Genomic DNA, 19,299 nt, shown 5'->3' on the forward strand with positions numbered 1-19,299 from the left:
CCCAAAACTGGTTCAGAGTTCAAAGCCTGGATCAAATTAACATTTACAAGCTGAGAAAATACTTGACAAAGTCCATCAGGTTCAAATTGACCAAACATGAATATAATACCTAATTGTGTCAACATGAAATATGTCACACTTCCCATGGAATGCAAATTAAACGTTTCAACTCCTAAAACCCAAAAGTGTCAATTGCCTGAAATTTCAACACAAAGGAACTGATCAATAAATCCATCAACTGTAGCAGAAGTGAGATTTACCTCACTAAATATGTACAACTCTGTGAGGTAGCAAGAAGATCGTTTACGGATTCTAAATATTGGCGAGTCCTCTCACAACTGACTGTTTACATCCACAATTCAACTTCAAACAACACCCAACCAGGCCTGTGTTTAAGCGTTCAGCTAATTTAAATTATCCTCTAGCCTCTGTCAATATTTTTCCAGTCCGACCCCAAACCTGCATAGCTCAAGTTCAGTGTTGATTACATAACGCTGAACAAAGACTCCAATTTGGTGTAAAAAATAACGGCCGTGATGAAAAAGTTGTTTGAAAAATAATTTATTTTTGATACAGTCAAAACATCCTTAAAACATACATGATATCCTCAGTAAAAACTTCACATGATATACCGTAATCGACCGAATAAGCGCATGTTATATTATTGTGATAATGGGGGGAGATTATGAGGGGCATGGCGGTAATTAGGTGGATTACGGTAGTAATGAAGTGTTTCTGATCACCAATATGGAAATCACTCAAAATGACGAAGTCATTAATCACTTTCATACTTTTTTCATTATATGTGACAGATTGAATGAAAATGGCATTCAATGAGGCTATTAGTATGTGTGAAATGATATTTACATTGTTTGATTGTGGTATGCATTCAAACTATTCGCACTTGACACTGACTCCTCTGTTCAATGCTTTGTACACTATTTACAGTATCCACAGGGTATTCTAATGCCATAAAATATATCAGAATGTTTTCACAGCTTATGAAAGCATTTGGCAACAGCCCACATAGGGAGGTATTTATCACATGTGTTGTATTTTCAAACACCCAACAAAGAAAAGGCAACATACCTTCATACAGGTCAAACAAAGAGGTCCCAATGTTAATTTATCTTGAAAAAGGATGAACAGAAATCTTGTCCTTTGTATGTCGATATTTCGTGAATATACTGGGCCAACTGTCTTATGTAGCACTGGACACAGGGGGGAATTACATGGCCTTCATTCATATATTCTAACATTCATAACTAAGTTAACATTTGGAAATGACAATATTTGCAAAAGAGGACAATACAAAAACTCCTTAATGTGTCCATTGACACTTTTGGAACATTTTCATTTCAGTCTCTTGCACCTCTTCTGCAACAAGGTAAAGACGGTCAAGTCAGCACTTACCATTATATGGTATAGGTTCGTACATAGCGGGCCCATATCCACTGACCACGTGAGTGTGATGGTGCGTGTGTAGATGGCGCTGGGTGGGCGGGGAGTTGGAGTAATCCCGTGCCTTCTCCCCCACCCCCTGATGCACCTGTAGAGCCGTTCCAGGAGACTCCCCTGTCCCAGGCTTTTGGGGAACTGGGGAGGATCCATGAGGGCTTGGTCGTCCTCGTTCACCAAGTTCATGTATTTTATGCACATTGCTGTAGAATTGAGATCCTTGAGGAACACTCTCACTTTTCCCTTCACTTTCTAAGGATTCTGGGTTTCCAGCACTACCACTTTTGTTTATACTAGAATCCAACTTTTCCTTGTCCCCTTCCCCCCCACCCCCAGGCCCCCCAACTCTGGCGTATCCCAGCTGAGGGGAGTGGAGGTACGGGGTACCACTGTATCCCATGACCTGAGGGTTCACAGCCCGGTATAGTGGGTTGTTGGGATCGTAACCCATGTGTCCATAATGGGCAGGAGACTGCATGTAAGGATACTGGAGGTAGGATTGGTAAGAGGCATTTTGGGCTGTGGAGGCAGGGGCATTGTTAGAAGGAGATGATGTACTCACACTTGAGGAGACAGAATGAGGGGGTTTGGTCTTAGACACATCTAAAGGTCCTCTGTGTTTATCACTATTTCTGGACTTATCGTCCATCATTTTCACATCAGTACTCATTTTCCCCATCATATCATGTCCATGAACATTTTTCCTACCATCGATCACCTCTTTCTTTGTATCCCTGAACTGTTCAATGCCCTTCGGCCCCTCCGGCCTGCCCAATGCCTGTTTTTTGTTTCCTGCCTCTGTGCTCGTAAGCTCAGGAGGTTCACTACTCAGGTCCATCTTCCTTTTTTGTTGTTCATACATTTTCTGTTGCTGAAACATATGCTGTCTTCGGATTTCCTCCTGGTTGCGGAAGTCATACTGCATGTCAAAATGACGAGGACGATCCATCTGAGACTTCAGTTCAATGTTCTCCTTCAGGATCTGGTGGTTCTCATTCTGTTTCTCTCTTAAATTCTGATCCCGAATTTCTCTCTCTGTTGGCCTGTCTGAGATGGCCTTTTTCATGTCCTGTAACCTATCAACCTGCATGCCTTGAGGACCTCCCAATGTGTGACCAGGCTGCGGCTGCTGAGGTGGTTTGGACATCCCAGGATGCTCAGTAGGCTGAGCGCCATGTTCTTGGGATGATGGACGGGTTTCTGATTGTTTATTGCCATCACTGTCCTTCATTCCCTGTTCCTGCTGATGCCTCTTCTCCTCAGCTGCAGCCTTTTCATATTGTTGTCTGGCGTGAGGGTCCTGAGCCATCATGTGCATGTGATATTGGTTAGGATCAATGAGCCCATAGGCTGCTAGACACTGATACTGGGCATGGTGAGGGAGATGATGAAGCTGAGCATACACTTGCTGCATGTACTTCTGATAGTCTGGATGCATTTGCGGAGGAGCATGTTTAGCACCACCAGCTTCAAGTTTCACTTTAACATCCTCCTTATCATCTGGTTTCTTTTCACCAGCTTTCCTGTCTTCTTGAAGAGCAGTCTGTTTCTTGTCCTCACTACCTGAGCTACCTTCCTGCCCAGCCATGTGGGTTTTAGGAGCACTTGGAGACAAATGAGACCCTGCAACATTGGGCATCATATACTGCTGTCCATAATATGAATACATTCCATAATGTGATGACATACTACCATCACCTTGTGGTCCTTGTGGCGTAGAAACCTTTTCTTTCTTAATGGAAACTTCATCTTTCTTAGATGGGCTCTCATTTTGTTGAGGAGAGCCAGACTCATTTGCATCAGAAATGTCAGAATAAGCCGGACTCTGGACATCCTCTGTCACAGGAGTTTTCCGATCATGATCAGGCGTGGTCACCCTCAGTGGAGAGTTGACCTTCAACATGTTGGGTGGCTGATTCAGCCGTGCTGCCTGTTGCTGATCTACACCTTTCATAAGTCCTTGAGTTGCTATTACAGAAGGCCCTGAGGGAGATGGTCTCTGAGACTCATGAGATGTCTTTGGCGTCTCATGGATTGGCACAATATTGTCTTTGCGAGGAGGTGTCTCCCCAGGTCTGGACGGACCAAGAGCAGTTTTTATCACAGCTGGACGCTTACAATTTGACTGATCATCTTTTAGCACTTGTTCTTTGGAAGATTGTTTATTATTATTCACAAGAGCACTACCATTACTCCCATCTTTCTCTTTCTTTACTTTCTTCTCGGTCTCCCTTCTTCTGGGTTTCCTGTCCTGCCTGAGAGATGCCAGGGCAGGGTTTATTCCTGACAGGTCACCCATAATAGTAGGCTTGGGCTGAATTGGCCTTATTGAAGGAGACATCTGTGTGGAAACTGGGGATAGATTGGAATGACTGACAGTCCCACTACTTGACAAAGCAATCACTTGAGGTGGTGGTGCTGGAACAATTGGACGTGTTGCACTTTTTGTTTTCGTTTTATCAGTTTTGTCCTTTGAGGCTTCAGTTTTGATAAGCTCTGCTGCCTGAGGTTGTGTGGCCATGGCTGTGACGGCTACTGGAATTGGTGCTGGGGAAGGGCTGCTGGCTGTTATGGCTGTAGTTGTCACTGAAACAGCCTGTGTTACCACTGAGGCAGCAACACCTGCCAGACATCCAATAGGAGCCCCAGAGATCTGATATACCTGGGTTGTTGGCACTGAAATTTTGGCGGATGAAGTCACAGGTGTCACCGCTGAGGTGACGGAAGTTTCTCTCTTTTTAGATGACCCTGATGTGGATTCAGATTTTGAACTATCTGATTTATTGCTATCACTCTTGGCAGTGTTCTTTTCCTGATTAGAAGCTGAAGTTGAAGCTGAAGTTGAAGCTGAAGTTGAAGCTGCAGCGGCGGCAGCAGCCGCAGCCTTGGCTTTGCTGGAAGCTGCTGCTATTTCATTAAGTGGAATGTTATCTTCATTATCCTTATCACTGGAAGCTTTTTCTTTGCTTTTCTCACTTTCACTTGCATTGCCCTTTTTACCAGCCCTTGTGACAGGAGGTGTCGGGGCATCAGTGTCCTCGCCATCATCATCATCGTCATCTTGGTTTCCACCAAGATTATGATGAGCATGTGTCTGGTGATACCGTAGTCCATTGATGTGTTTGTATTTTTTATTACAATTGGGTTCAGGGCACTCAATAAGCACGGGAGATGGACTCTCGGTGCCAGGGGTTCCTCTTGAACTCGAACGACACCGTTTCACTTTAGCATTGTCGGACAAGTCCAACTCTGGGGGCCTCCCTTTCCTCTTCACCCCGCCAATGGACACATCAGATCGGGCAGGACTTGGAGGTGCCTGGAAACTAGCACTGCTGCCACGACGAGTCTTTGTTCGGAGCTTCCTTCCCTCGGAATTGGCTTTTTCGTTAACAGGAGTACCTGCAGCCCCTCGTATCCTCTTTCCACGACCCTTAGGTGTCCGTGTCTCGAAGTCACTCACAGGTGATTCACAGTTAAATCTGAAAAATAAGATAAAACATTAAGACTCACATGTTAAACTTTCACAAGTTGACAAACATGATAAGATACACATTTCCCATAGCTCAGTAGACACCACAACAACCAAGGACTAGCAGCCAGACCAGCTTGTAGGGATTCACGGTATCTGATGGTCAACCAGTCTCTGAGAGTCAAGTTCTATCCTAGACACTTTGATCAAATTGAATTCCTAATGGATTTACTTCAGCAGGTTCTTGGGGCATCAGGATTACACAAAGACTCTCAAATAACAATTCTCACCAGCTGCTTCCAAGATTAAACAAAAACCAACCATGCTTACTTAGCAAGCCTGAACTGCATACAGCTAATTATCCCTAACTTTCTAGTATTTATTTAAGTGTTATTTACCTATTAGAATCAAATTGCACATTTTCTTCAATGTTAAACTTCCAAAAATGCCTTTGTAAGTATTTTAAACTGATTACCAATCCTGTGTGAACCATTGACAGTGAATATATCCTTTAAAACAGAATAAAAATTCCTAAGTGTATTTCAGCTGTTATTTCATAGTCATGATTCCATCTGTTCCGCCACTCAAATTCTCATAAAACCAGTAACAACAACCATTGAAAAATGAAAAAGATGCTTTCCTTGTGATGTATTGATGCAGCATCAGGTAACAATATCATCAAAGTATGTTTGCCATTTCTCTCTTCTCCACACCAGAAATCGGAGCCATTCAGCCTAGCATTTCTCCCAGCTTTTGTTTTCACAGGTTTGTTGAACACATTTCACATATGTCAAACAAACCACACAAAGGTTTTCACTATAGGTAAAATGTTTCCGACTCTTTTTTTAACAATGTTTTTTTTATATTTAACCCAACATAATTCAATATGAAGGAACTTTTGAAAGTCTGAAATTTTAAGTCATGTTTATCACAAATAAAAACATCTTTGTTATTTCAAATAACGAGTATTGATGTACTTAAACATTGAAATTGGATTAATGTTTGACACTATGAAAGAGCATGCAATTTACATCAATGGACTCTTATTATTTCGATACAACTTTTATTTTATCTGCATTGCCATTTATTAACTGCAACTAAAACCTAACAGTAACAGTTATGGAGATAATCCTGTTCCTGTTAACATCACATAAAATTTCATTTGGATCAGAAAAAACATAATTTGATAATATTTTATTTAACTGATTAAAACAGACCAAGTCTGTGTTTCGTCAATGTCTGCCAGCGAGAGTGCACCAAGCGTTGTTAGGTGACCTTGCAGCTGCACCACAGTGTGCATTCCAAAACGCAGACTTGCCGAATCTCTCTGCTTGTTGATAATGCTATGCCTCCAAGTTATCTTGGAATAGGATAACATTTGACTGTTACATTAACTTGTGGATATGTAATCTAAATGAATGTGCGCTTATGGTGTGCATATGTTGCCGTCAGACGAGGGAGGAAATTGATCATCCGGCCACTTCCTAACTTCGCCAGGGGGCGCTAGCTCATCTCTTGCTCTGCCACTCAAATACACTTAGGTTCGCAAAAAAAAAAATAGCAGGAGGTTTTTTTTATCTGATGATGAAGAAATTTAAAATTAATCCAAACTATACAGCTAGAATAGGAGGAAGATGAAAGAGAATACTTGTAAAAACATAGATTACATTAAAATCTGTATTTTTCTTTGGAAAACCTAGCCTTGAAGTAATTACCATAATGTCTCAAACTGAGGGTGAAAAATAAGATCTAATTTGACTTATACAGCTGAAGCAAAAGAGTGTTATTCTTTTACAGGAAATCATATACTACTGAAAAAAAGTTAAGGACCACCTGATTCTTTTAATCATTACTCTAGATATTATGTCAAACCATGACAGATGGAATAGCAATATGATAGAATCAGATGATCCCTAACCTTTTTCAATCAGTATTTATATTGAAGTCAGTACAAAGTGTTTTCTTCTAAACAGAATACAGACAAAAAATGTTAGGCTGATCTTTTAAGAATCGGAATTAAGGGGTGTTTACATATTTTAAGGTGAATTCAAAATTCATCAAAGCAATATCAACCTTTATGATAGTTTTAATCTCTCAACTCTTATGGAAGAAAGAGTGAGTGAGTTGGGTTTAACGCCGCTTTTAACAGTATTCCAGTTATATCGCAGCGGGTCAGCTTAGTGTGGGAGGAAAGCCTGAAGTGATGCAGGTCTGAGACGTGAAACCCACGAGCACGGGTATGGAGCTGACAAACCTAGAAACATAATCAGGGCGAACCGGGATTCGAACCCACAATCATAGGTTTCTGGTGTGCCCAAGGGACGCAACTCTACACAGCTAATCACAGCGCCTCAGACAATTGGGCCACCCGTGCCCCCTATGGAAGAAATAAAACACACTGATATTGTCTGCTGGTATGAATCACTTACAGGGTCTCACTGCCTCGACACCCCGTGCTGAAACTGTTAACATATTATCCATGATTAAGTAGGGAAACTTAAACATTTCTAATTTATACCGAAAAGATTGACTCCACCATAATAAAATCCACACCACTCTTTAGAATATTCTTTTTGGCCTTGTCATGGCTTCACTCACTCGTCACTGTTTAGTTTTGAATGAATCAAAGAAGTATGTAATTTTGTTGTTTTTTTAAACCATAATTTATTATCCAAGTTCATTCTTAAATGAATTGATGCATGAAGTTGTAGCAAAAATACGTTCATGGCTGACTGCAAATGGCAGTCTAACTGAATGATAGCTAGATGAACTTGTTCACACTCGTTCACCTTCAGCTATTTGTGAAAAAGTGATCTCATAAAAGTAACACTATCGGTTTAAATTAAAGCACCACAAAACCTCATAACTCAATCTTGATCAATGTTTGTTGTGGTGTTTCCAAGACAAAATTGGGTTAAACTGAATGTAAGTTGTTCGACATGGCTGATCTGGAGACATTATCTTATAATAATGAATTATCACAAGAAAGCTTATCTATAATGCAAGAAACTCAGCACTGAATACATAAACCATACCATACAGATAACAGGATAAAGCAAATCAAGTACAAACATAGTCCATTATTTAGTTGTGTCCATGGGATTAAAATTCCAATCTTCTTGGGAAATCTAGCACTTTGGCAGCCATATTGGATTAAATCCAACATATTTTGGTAGAAGATTTCAATTGGCGATGCAAGTTTGGTTCATAAGAAAACAAAGTAAATCTTACCATTTAACATTTTATGTCTTTTGGTAATGTCAAATGACATGTCTCATACAACAAAGACGATTGACATTTGATTTGAATATTGAAAGGAATCTTTAGTCTGATGGACCATGTGATAAGACTTGTTACAAATGTTTGAAATGCTACACAGTGAAGTACAATTAACACTCGCAAGGCATTTGCCAGCAGTATTTAAACATTATTTCTTGTAAAACAACTATCACATCACAGTAATTAGTCTTAGTTTCACTCGAGTTTATTTCTAGAGGCTCTCGATGGGGATAACAGATGGTCACCTAGTGAATTACAAGCACAGACAGCATCACTGAAGAGCGAACTTCCATTTACAGATGGCCTCAACATACAACCTGGGAATGTTTTTTTTCAATATTTGGTTAATCTATTTGACAGACTGTATTCAAAACCCACCAAAAGACACTTATACCGATGTTGTTATAATATACAGGGACATTCAGACTACTTCTGAAAGCTCAACATCTGTTAAAGGCATCTTCATCGGCAACCAAAATACTCCAGCTCTAAGATAACACCATCTTTCCCTGCTCAGTATTTTACATGTTTTTAATCAAACACTCTTGATGCATGTGAAATGTATTTAAGAATTTTTAAAAGCATGGATCGTTATTTAGGACCATAAAAAATGTAATTTGTTGTTAGAGATTTGTGATGGAGAGAACCCAGTAGGCTTGTTTCTGTTCGGACATGCTGAATAATATGTAGGAGCTGCTAGCTTAGAAAGCTATTCTGCCGCCATGTGGAATCAGCACTCTATTCCTCCAAGAATTCCTTGCCAACTTACTGAGTGGCACCATCTTTGCCAAGATTCTATATCAGTTGCTTACCCATCTCAACATGCTAGTTTGCCCTGATCTTTTAACAAATATATGTTTGGTTGTTTCTCGTTTTTTCTAGTTACACGTCAACAGAAAAATGCTAAAATTCAATACTGAATTTTTTGGTTGTTTTTCAAGATGTGAAAACACGATCCATTGTTGACTCCTCGGTAGAAAGAAACAAACTTTTTGTCGTAGGTCGAATTCTGGGACACAAAAACAAACAACATGACCACAAAATAATAGATCATGTCCCCCCAAAATATTGTCATCCTCAGTGAAAATTAATACAGCAATGTATTCTTCAAACTGTGAAATGTCCTTGATTTTTTAATGTTTTTATTAAAGTGTTTTCTGATAAAGCAACACACAAAGTTCACTGTTGCAGAGTCCATTTGTAACCTTATCAGCTGGTCTTTCTATGCCGTCTATAGCAACATTTGGTCCTGCCTGGTTAAAACTAAATCAATCTTTTCACATAATTGCCGGCTCGGACAAATTATTGATTCACTCAGCACTGAAGGCATAGAGGCAGTAATACTCGCTATTGCTTGTGGAGGCTAGCAAACACAGTTGAGGCAATCATTCCTGGATAAATATTTACCGCATGCATCTGAACTTGGAGAATGAATGGCTACGGTAGAAAGTCATTACAGTTTATGAAGCTATGAAACATGAGACAGGTTAAAACAAGCCCTTACCACATATTTCAAGATAGTGATGACAAATAGATTGTAAAATACTTGGATGAATGGCATACTGTGTGATAAAAAACTGAGAAAGATAACATCACAATCTTAGTCTGTTGCAAGGAAAACAGCTTCTAAGTGAGTTTTCTAAAATGAGTTATAAATATACACGTGAATGGATCTAGCCGCGTAACAAGATTAATGACTTCATGGAACTGTTGATACAAAAAGGATTAAAAATGTTTGACATTCATATTTTTTCGTTTCTACGTTTCATTTTATTTGAATGTAAATGAGATCCAGAGCTTTGTGTACGGTCTACCGTCTTTCATATGAACTACAGGCCATCCAGATCAAATGCTTTGTCTCCATAGGAAGTTTCTGCATGATTGATGTCTAACTGATACTTTCAATGCCCAAACAATTCCCCATGCTTCACAAGCAAGATAAATGTCTGACCCCACAGGCAGAGAGATAACCATGGGAGGAGAACTACTTCAATATCCCATGAAATAGGCTAGTCGTCGAGGCGACACATAGCCTAGTTAAAGAATTGTGTCTTCAGCCAACCTACTCATGCAATCATGGAGTGAATACCTATTGTATAGCTTCCCATCAGTGTCCTTTTAATACCCTGCTAAATTGTGCAAACAGTTGTGAACCATCGGTAGTGCTTAGGAATACCTTCTTTACTACCACATGTCAACTATCACCTCTCATACATACAAGTAGTAGGTATTACTTACATTAACAAACATCTATATGCCAGGACACTACAACTCCTTCTGAATGCAGTAACTATCTCACATAGTAATTATTAACAGCATGTCTTTTCCTGGTCAAAGCAAACAAAAACACTTAAATTTGTCAGTGTGAAAATATTGTCTTTGTTCATACCAAGTAGGTCTGTGAAGGCTGCGTTAGTTTGTCTGCTTGGTCGACTGGTGTTTTTTTCCATGACAATGAGTAATAGGGCGTATTACGAATATGACAGCTCTCATCGTCTGATCAATCTTCGGTTAACTTAAGAGGCTCGACATTCTTCCTATCCGAGCATTAACCTCACAAATTTGATCTAAAATGGCTTGATGACTGTCATTTAATCCTCAATGGTTTTTATTATTCATTTTATCAAAATACGCTTCAGCACTTAACCTTTAAGAAGTATTCCACACAAAGAACAAATGGGAAAATCGCTGTTTTTAGCAAAGTACTAAACGATCATGGAGTCAATTTAGAACCTTCCATCTCAATCATATCCTCTTAAAGTGATGTCTTTAGTTTTCATGCAAATCGATTATTTTTTACAATAATGTCAGAATGTTTTAGAATGACATTTTTGCTCCAGTTTTTTCGTTCATGTTTCATCAATGTTTGTTTGTTTGTTGCTTAACGCCACACTTGGAGATATTCCAGCTATATGAAAGCGGTCTGTAAATAATCGTGTCTGGACCAGACAATCCAGTGATTGATATCATGAGCATGGATCCATGTATTTGGGATACAATTATAAACCAACTCAGGGAACCTGACCACCCAATCCCATCAGTCACCTCTTACGACAAGCATAGTCGCCTATCAAGGCAAGCATGGGTTGCTGAAGACCTATTCTACCACGAATCCTCACCGGTCTTCATCAATGTAAGTTGGTTACAATTTAAGTGGTCTTACCTTGGGGGTGCCCAGTCGTATCGTGTGGCATCTAGCAGAGTACCAACGTACGTCTTTCCCCTCCATGTGACATTCACAACCAACACTCCTGAAAACGAACATTCAAAAATCATTGGCACTGTGTTGAACTCTTGAATATTGTTCTTTATACATTATACCGACATATTTATTTCTTAAGTATTATCCATTTCAAAAATTGCTGTATCCATGATCTCAAATGGCTCCAGTGTCGCTTCATCACATGGATGAGTGTGCATACTAATACATTATTCCCATCTAACTATTCTGCCATAGTAAAGGCTGATTAATAACCCTCTTAATCTACTGGAAGCACTGAACACAACACTGCAATTTCAGCCAATCAAATTAATTGCACAAACATTCTACTGCAGAGTTCAAAGCAATAGCTGGTAAACATCTTGTTCAAACAATCCCTCAGATGAATTTGTTTCAAATTGAAGACCTTTTCCCAAAACATGGTTCTGATTAGCAATATTTTTGTTAATGTTTCAAGGGCTTTCCTAAAAAACATCTTAGTGATACCCTAACATACTTCAATCTCCATGTAAATGCACGTGAATAGCAAAAATCCTATCCTATGTTTACAGTGGAATAAATGCTTAGTTTATTAACTTAGACACAAAACTGACCATTTTCAGTCTCATGCCAGACAAGCCCCTCCAATGTGATGCTAGTCCCAGGCTCACATGGACCAAGGCAGTCTGGATCTGTGGCGACGCCCACATTGGACGTTTCTACACCCACATCGGAGCAGGATGTCTGCATGGGAGAAGATGCAGTTTCAACCTGAAAGAAAGATTTACATTTATGTTGGAGATTTGTTGTTTCCTCATGAGTTGTGTACAGGTGAAATGTTACACATGCAATCTCATGATATCAGGGCCTCGTTCCACAAAGGGATCGTAGCGCTACGACTGTCGTAAGCCTATGCTAAAGAATGTGAATTACGATCATCTTAGCTACGATTGCTTTGTGGAACAGAGCCAAGGTCCTTGTTGTCCTTGGACATGATCATAATTCCTACTTTTAGCAATTTGACAGATATTAAAATTCAGGTTACAACTTGTTGTGTAGCTAAGCTTAATCAGGTCATCACTTGGTGTTACCCCGTCCATCTATTTCCTCTTACTGTGTCACTTTCATCCTGTTTGAGGGTGATTTGAGAGTGAAAGTGACGTCTGGCCTAGGTAAGATTATGACAGAAGCCATTTGGTCTTTAAAACAAAATCATAAATTTTGCTGGATCAACTTCACGTGGGCATGTTAAGGGGACAATATTAAGGATTATTATGAGTTATAACTGAGAAATATTCTTCACCATGTAAACCTTCACCTCCCTCAAACCCTCCCCCTCTGCCCACATGGTATGATCAATCTATATAAGCTTTAGAACTTGATTCTAAATAGCCAACTTCTTACCCTGAACATCAAGCAACAGCTACATCCATTTATAACAGTCTGACATTGAAGATTGTAATTTATTTCAGTCCACAACCAAACACCCACATGACAAAACAGTTTCATATAATGGCTCTTGTGGATTTCAATGGAACACCATGGGACGCCTGTGCAGTTCAGACCATGCCCAGAAACACAGTGTGAACAAGACCACCTATGGTACTTTCAACAACGCTGCCTGCGAGAGTGTGAACAAACAGCCCCCAGAATGGCTGCCCTATAGCCTTTGTGTAACTATCCCCTGAGTGGCATAATCCTAAATACCTAGGACTGCACTGACAGCTATTGTTCTCATATTGTCTGACCAACATTGAGTGTCCATATTCAGTTAGGGCTTGGGTTGGGAGTCACAGTGCTAGAAAAGGGGAGGAAGGGCCTGAGGGGTGGGCAATGGCAACATTGATTTACATGTTCTGTCAAACAAATTAACAAGCTCAAGATTTGGATTTGATTAAAATCTTTTCTTTTCTGCACTAATATGTATTTTCACTTTCGTCAAAACCTTTGTCAATTTATTAACAAATGCTCCAATGGCATCCTAATTCTAAAGCTGTTTTTGATCACAATGTCTAGGATCAAATAAAATACATACCATAGTAATTGAGTTATGGCTTGTATCAAATGAAATTTTAACCAATCAGGGTAAAATAATGATTCCATTAGGTGCAAATATTTTTTGGATCATTTCAAACCGATATGAATCATTAAAAACCTGAACAGTCAATCAAGGATCTTATCTGTCCGAAAGAATCAATTAACCACTGAAATGAGTCACTAACATTTCATGTATGCCAGGAAGTGATCAATATTAAAATACACTGCATCAATACAATATGCCTCCTAAAATTGTCAGCATAACCCTTAGTATTCCCAAAAAAAATTGAACACAACTGATATAAGTAAGAAATTATTGTCTCCTAAAACACTGATCATCATATATATCGGCCTACACTCTGAGCAGAGCTGTATATATATTTATGTTCACACACTTTTTAACTTTGTGTTTGGATAATCAAATACCTCGTTCTATTTCAATATCCACTTGGCATATCAGAATCACTTTAAAATATCCATATCAAAGTGGAGTAGAATATATAAGCAAGAAACATTCATGTCAACCAGCAAGGTATACTGTTATCACTTTGATCTTTGTTTCCGATGGATCAAAATGAACATATTCTATTACAGTAACATTTGGCTTTACTCACAAGATAATGGGAACTGATAGGCCCTGGAGGAAATATGAGTCACAGAGCTTTTTGCTGGTCTAACCTGTCAGCCTAGAACTTAGTTCAGTACATCACAAGAAGAAAACTACATTCCCACTGGAAATCTTGATACTGAGACTATTATCCCTGCAACTAGTATTATCAGAGGGATACTTGTCATGGAGTTAGGCCTATCAACCATGCTGAGACTTCTTTCCTTTCAAAACTCATTAAATACCCATTTTCCTTGTTTGCCCTGAGATTCAATTACGGGCCTTGACTATCAACCTTGCTGGCAAAGTTTACAAATGTGGAAAGTACATAAAGCGGTGTTCAAGGCCGGATTACTCGACTAGTCAAAGCTCTACATAGCAAACATGGGGGCTGAAAAATGTTCAGCTTTCACCACCAAACAAAAAGTATCCTTGCTTCTTTTGGATAAACTATTCAACTTTCTCTGATTGCAGGTGACCTTATCATGAAAGACAAAAGGTCTACAGATAATGACATTTTTTTTTATTAAAAAATATATTTTAAGTACTTCAGGATTAAGCTGATAAAGACAGCATGTTATCAATGATAAAAATAATACACCACTATCTCATGCAGAAATCAATGACCTGGGCTGTATTTTTTAAGAATATCTACAATACTATAAAAATGAGAACATAAAAACTGGGACCTGTCTATATTAAGCCATGTGTTCTATTCACTCACAGAGCAAGTTTCACTTTGCATTCCTTTCGTGTCAGATTTGAAAAGTCAGTTGGAGATTCTGCTTCTCCTGTTCAAACATTTATGACGGCTTTCATCTTCTGAGTGAACGTTTACAACACTTGAGCCGGAATACACTCTCGCTGGCTACAAGCTTGGTCGGTAATTAACTTACCACTAGGCTTTGAAGGGAAAAGTGTTTTTCTTGACGAAAAAGCAATTATCATCCAAAGTAATGAGAAATCATACAGACCCATAATGTTCTCAACAGAATGTTTAGGAACGATCTAGTGTTATAGTATGTGCTTGATTGATCCTGCGAGTGTATTTTTTATGATTTCGCAACTGTTTCATATTACAATGATAAATGTGTTTTCGTTCCACGCTATAGGTTTTATGCTGTGACAAGGTTAAATGTGTTTTTGAAATACTAGATTAATTCAGTTTGGTGTTCTACTGGGACAATTGGCTCGAAAAAAATAAATTACTTGTAAGTTCACTGACAGCAGAACAATCAATCAATGTATTTTAAATGATATTCCATGCCAGGTATTAATGTTTTATTCATATATTTATGTTCTATTTTTAGAAGTAAAAGCAATGTTAGTTGGGGTTTTTTAATCCAGCAAAACAATAACTCATAGAATGCATGTACTTCTTAAGACATCTGCACTAGAGCATTCAAACTTGAACTGTTTAACAGCTGTTTTCTCTTTACATACATCCCATGCTCAACAGCATTGCATTCTGCAGAAACATTTCTGTCAAAAAATGTCCAGGTTATTATATTGATGATTGCACATTTTACACAAACCCATTTACAGACCATAATATTTAACACTAATGTGCTTAACTCGCTCAATAAAATATCACATGAACAAGATTAATATCAACTATTGTTTCTTTTAATGGTTTCTGAATTCACTATATTGACTTTGTTTTAGATGCCGTTACAAAGTAATTAATAAGGATGATAAGTGTTATCCAAACCACTTAATTACACCAATTAGTCATAATTTCAAGACATGCATACCGCAAATGTTAGATGTGCTTATAGCTACGCCCTAATTGCCATATGTAGAGAATACAGTTGCCTCACAGCCGTTATTGATTTGATAATTGCTCAAAGTGTATTGATTTCCATACTGGCATTTCAAACACAAGTTTGTTGACAAGGAACATCAACCACACAGAAATATTGAGTCGTGATCATACGCGAAGCATTTTCAAAAAAGATTATTTTTTTATCAAATAAGAAGGACTTGACTCAAACCAAGGTGGTGTATACCACAATGAATTTTTCCTTATGAAAATTAAACCATTTCTACTTCCTTGTTAATAACAATGTCATCTGTCATTCACATGACACAACAATTTCATTTTTAAAAAAAATCATCAATAAATGACAAATGTCCATTACTGGGGACAATTACCCAAGTATAGAATCGGATCAACTATTAAATGTCAGTTTATGTCTCAATCAAGTATATTGGTTCTCTGAATTTCAGCTACTAAAAGTCCTCAAAATAGCTTTCAACAACTTGTTATTTGACAATACTCACTGTCACTTTGTGTGTTTAGTATATATTGGAAAATAAAATTAATGCAATTATGAAACAGGCAAACATACAGGAACTCACTTTAACAACAAGGGGCACACAAGTTTATAGTTGCAGATATGGAAACATTGAATAATCAAATCAGGTACTTCAAAATCAAATAACATTTAAAGATAAAAGTCAAAATTTAATTGACTATTAATATTAAAGACACTAAATTAGTGATCAGACTTTATGATTTGTGAAAACTCTTATCTCAATCTGATCATAGTAATAGTTTCAACAGCTGCCCTAACAATACTAACTACCCATATTTGTTATGTGATATTAACACCATGCCAGGATACAGTAAAAAATACTGCCTTTTTGAAGTCATCTACTACATCTAATCTTCTTGTAAGTACTTATCATGCAAAATCCACTCCATCTTTTTTATCTCCCAACTTACTTCTATCCTCCTAACAACTACCTCCAACACTACAAAGGCAAAGACTCTCTTTGTCTTCCTATAAGTTTGAAAGCCTTCGAACACATACCTTCTCACTTTTCATCTTTTTCATTGGTAGTTCTATCCCTGGACCTGCGTCCTCAAGTTTGGCATTAAATTCATAAGGATCACTAACTGTTTTTTCCCTTTTCATTTGAGCACTGTCACCGACTCGAGGCTCCATAGACACTTGGTTGAGTAGGGCATCCAAACCGTTACTTACACTAGAAGGTCCGGCACATGAAGTGCCTCCGTTTAAAATGTTCCCACTCTCGGTTTTACCCTTTTCTTTGGTTTTCTTTTCTCCCTTGTGAGACCCCTTCATTTTCATAGGCGATCGGTCTCCCCTCTCTGATAGCAAACAGTGCTTTGTCGATTTCTCTAACACTCCGTTTGAGTTCTGAGTTGTTTGCAAAGTATTTCCTTCAGAATTTGACACAGCCTTACAGGCATCCTTTTCAGTTTTCACAATTTCGTGCTTCTGATCAGTTTTGTTAGAACTTTGTCCCACATTTTTACGCTTAATCTTCATTTTTAATCCCCTGTCCACTGTAGCAGTGTGTTCGACAGAACTCATCTTCCCGGTGTCCTACCAAGAAGACCCCCGTGATTTTTTGTTCCGGTCGCACCACTTAAATGTCCGGCTCGGTACGCCAGTGTGGCTAGTTTACGGGTGTGCAGCCAGTGTGCTCATGAAACACTTAAACAACTGTAAGTTAATACAAAATCCATAAGAGAAAGTACTCCATGGGAATGATCACAGAATAATCCATAGATCCATGAGGATCCTTCTGAAACATAAAGACACACTGATTAACACATCATCAATTATAAACATAAACATCAATAAATGCACGTTACTTAAATAATCAATGACGCAAAATTCCGCATATCGGTGAGATTTTCAAACAAATCACATGCGTACAATCGATTGTTTCATTAGCGACCTTATCATCGGAACAAGGAAATCAACTTTACATGGTGTAAAAAAGATCCGGTGGAAAAGTGGCCAAATTTTATCACAAAGAGTAAAAATCCAAGACGAAAGCACAATACACAGTTGACGAAGAAAGGAATTCGTGAAATGAGATCGGTGAGGCACTGAAAATGCTGTAACGCTATCGGTCGATCTTTCCTCAGGGCGAGAAAATAACGCGACCCACAAGCTGAACACCGAAAGCAGTATCAGAACGAACACAACAGAATCAGTGTTTCGCTGTCCTCGCCGTCAAACAACATACTCAAGTTTGTGTAGAACACGTTTATGGAAGAAACGTACTCGTCAAATGTACGATAAATTCCAAAATCTAAGGCAGAAAATCCATAGTCCCGAGTTGTAGCAACTCACCACGATTAATTCTCCATTCAAACTGCATAGCCCATGACTGTGGACTAGAGAGACGCACACTGTGAGAGACAGGCGGTTGGTCGGTAGAGTACTGTACCTTCTAACCCGACCAGCTAGCAATAATAAGCTGATAGAGCCTCGGTCCTTTGTTCGCTGGCGAGCCTTTTTGATTGACAGCCTTAGAGAGTGTAGTGGTCGAGAAAGCTCCGCCCCTAAACCGTGTGTGTCCAGCCGGTCAGAAACTCGAGTGTGTAATCAACACTGCCCCTTGCTCGTCACGATTGAACGTGAAAAGAATGTATGATTTTAGTAGCTGTTAGCAGCGCGATTCAATGAGCATTGAACCGACTCGTTCCTTCTCGCGGCAAGTAAGAGGTGTGACTACCTTTGGCAGTAATTCGCCTTGCAACCCTTTGTTCATTTTGAATCCCACTTTCCAGACTAAATAACTATTTAGCCAAGCTAATGGCCTGTCTACTTATATAGCGCAGGTATATACACCGACAGCGAATAAGGAGTTTTCTGCTAAATCTATATAACACTGATAATAGGCACTTACCATCGATGTGTTTAATATATGACGCGGTCCTTTACGAGATAAATTTCCCAGTAGATAGTATGTAGGCTTGGATCCCCCGGGCGATAAAACTGTTACCCGAGAAATGACATGCTTGTTTATCAAATTATATCTATATATACAACAGAGGAACGGTATTTCAATATGGTCTTTGTGTTTTAGGGAGGGGAGTACACCCGCTTTGGCGTAGTCGTTAAACCTCGGGATCTGCCGGCTATACAAAGGGGCGTACAGTAGAAGCTAGATTTATGTGTGGGAAAGCTTAATCCAGATAAATACTCAGACTAGTGATTTACGTTGTGTAAAAGTAAGTTGGACACCGACAAGGCTTATAATCCGAGTTCTCAGTCCAGCCACACACTCTAGTCAGTTTTTCTGATCATTTTATCATAGTGTTCAATACGTGCAAGGGAGACATTAATGGCACAATAAACTAGGAGGCTCTAGAGGTGAGGGCGCGGATGTCAGTAATTGATTTTCAACATTGTTATTGAAAAACGATTTCATCAAGTATTATTGAGTACAACCAATTTGCATCTGTTGGTTATCATTGGCAAC

At 38.9% G+C, this 19,299-nt stretch overlaps 1 protein-coding gene across 5 annotated transcripts in view; it reads right to left on the minus strand.

Annotated features, from left to right (window-relative positions):
* LOC124115574 (zinc finger protein 608-like) overlaps positions 1-18,512 on the minus strand; it is a 28,670-nt gene extending 10,158 nt beyond the window's left edge. Inside the window, exons 1-5 of one of the 5 annotated variants that reach the window (XM_046476620.2) lie at positions 18,165-18,512; positions 16,866-17,604; positions 12,020-12,176; positions 11,370-11,457; positions 1,414-4,937 (exon numbers count right to left, since the gene is read on the minus strand). In XM_046476620.2, the coding sequence (XP_046332576.1) occupies positions 1,414-4,937; positions 11,370-11,457; positions 12,020-12,176; positions 16,866-17,393 (4,297 nt within the window). In that variant the 5' untranslated portion in view covers positions 17,394-17,604; positions 18,165-18,512. The other 4 variants (XM_046476616.2, XM_046476619.2, XM_046476621.2 and 1 more) reach the window with 4 other exon arrangements.
* Positions 18,513-19,299: the final 787 nt, after the last annotated feature.

This window comes from Haliotis rufescens, unplaced genomic scaffold (assembly GCF_023055435.1).
Source record: "Haliotis rufescens isolate VD_foot unplaced genomic scaffold, xgHalRufe1.0.p SCAF_1, whole genome shotgun sequence".
In the NCBI taxonomy this organism is placed as follows: domain Eukaryota; kingdom Metazoa; phylum Mollusca; class Gastropoda; order Lepetellida; family Haliotidae; genus Haliotis; species Haliotis rufescens.